This window comes from Nicotiana sylvestris, chromosome 9 (genome assembly GCF_000393655.2).
Source record: "Nicotiana sylvestris chromosome 9, ASM39365v2, whole genome shotgun sequence".
NCBI classification, from domain to species: domain Eukaryota; kingdom Viridiplantae; phylum Streptophyta; class Magnoliopsida; order Solanales; family Solanaceae; genus Nicotiana; species Nicotiana sylvestris.
In genome coordinates this window covers 86305593-86306983 of record NC_091065.1, presented here as the reverse complement: position 1 = coordinate 86306983, position 1391 = coordinate 86305593, and the positions used below count along the sequence as shown (strand labels likewise).

General features: G+C 40.3%; 1 protein-coding gene across 1 annotated transcript; it reads right to left on the bottom strand.

The window, feature by feature from the left end:
* Positions 1-722: 722 nt before the first annotated feature.
* LOC138877877 (uncharacterized) lies at positions 723-1076 on the bottom strand. The gene has a single exon (XM_070157523.1). It carries the CDS (start codon positions 1074-1076, stop codon positions 723-725), a length of 354 nt encoding a protein of 117 aa, XP_070013624.1.
* Positions 1077-1391: the final 315 nt, after the last annotated feature.

The window sequence follows — 1391 nt, the reverse complement described above, 5'->3', positions numbered from 1 at the left end:
AATTCATTCTTGTCATTGGTGACCACCACCATGCCCCTTGTTTGGGATACATTGAACTAGAGAAGTCCATGAACTATTGGAGATAGGGTATACAATCCTGGCATCCAACCACTGGATAATCTCATTCTCGATAACTTCTTGTATAACCTCATTGAGTCTCTTTTGATGTTCAATAGATGGTTTAGCGCCTTCCTCAAACTTGATCTTATGCATGAAAAAGGCGGGAATTATACCCTGAATATCCACCAAGGTCCACCCAATAGCCTTCTTCATCTTTTATAGCACCGTCAATGTGGAATCTACCTGTACGTTAGTCAAACAAGAGGAAAGAATAACTGGTAAAGTAGAAAAAAGGCCAAGAAATTCATACCGAATATGTGGAGGCAATGGCTTCAATGCCAAGGTAGGTGGCTCTTCAATAGAAGACTTTGTAGGAGCATTCTTCCGATTTTCAAGATTCAAGGACAATTTTCGGGGTGCATACATGTACGGCCGTATTCCTTGCAAAGAGTACACACATTCCTTGAAGACATCCATCTCGTCAACATCAAAATTGAGCAAGACGGCCTCCAACATATCACCAACATTGATTGTAGCACTTGTATAATCAACAATGACATTGTTCTCCAAATCCTCAAAAGAACACACCTCATTACTATTTGGTTGCCGCATGGACTTACACATGTGGAATATACTTTTTCACCAACCCGAAAAGTGAGTTCTCACGCTTCAACATCACAAAGGGCCTTACCCGTACCAAGGAAATGTCTCCCAAGAAGAATTGGCACTTCATAATCAACCTCACAATCTAGAATGACAAAATCCGCCGAAAGAATGAATTTATCAACACGAGCCAAAACATCTTCAATCACATCCAATGGTCTTTTCAAGGTACGATTGGCTATTTGCAATCTCATAGAGGTGGGTCTTGGTTGTGCAATCCCCAAAGTCTTCAAAATCGAATAGGGCATCAAATTGATACTTGCCCCAAGATCACAAAAAGCTATAGCAAACTCGACACTTTCAATTGTACAAGGAATGGTGAAAGAATCGAGATCCTCCAACTTAGGATCCATTGAGTGAACAATTGCACTCACGATGAGTGACTTTGATGGTCTCAAAATTTATTGACCGTTTCTTTGTCACAAGGTCCTTCATACATATTGCATAACCAGACATTTGTTCCAAATCTTCGACCAATGGCACATTGATTGAGAGATACTTCATTATTTGAATGAACTTCTTAAATTGATTCTCACCATTTTGCTAGGAGAGTATTTGAGGGTATGGAGGCGGAGGCTTAGGCAATGGTGCCTTAGCCTTTTTCACTACCCGCTTTGGTATGTCAATAATGTGTTCCTTAGATATCACCTCTTCTTGAGTATCTTCCA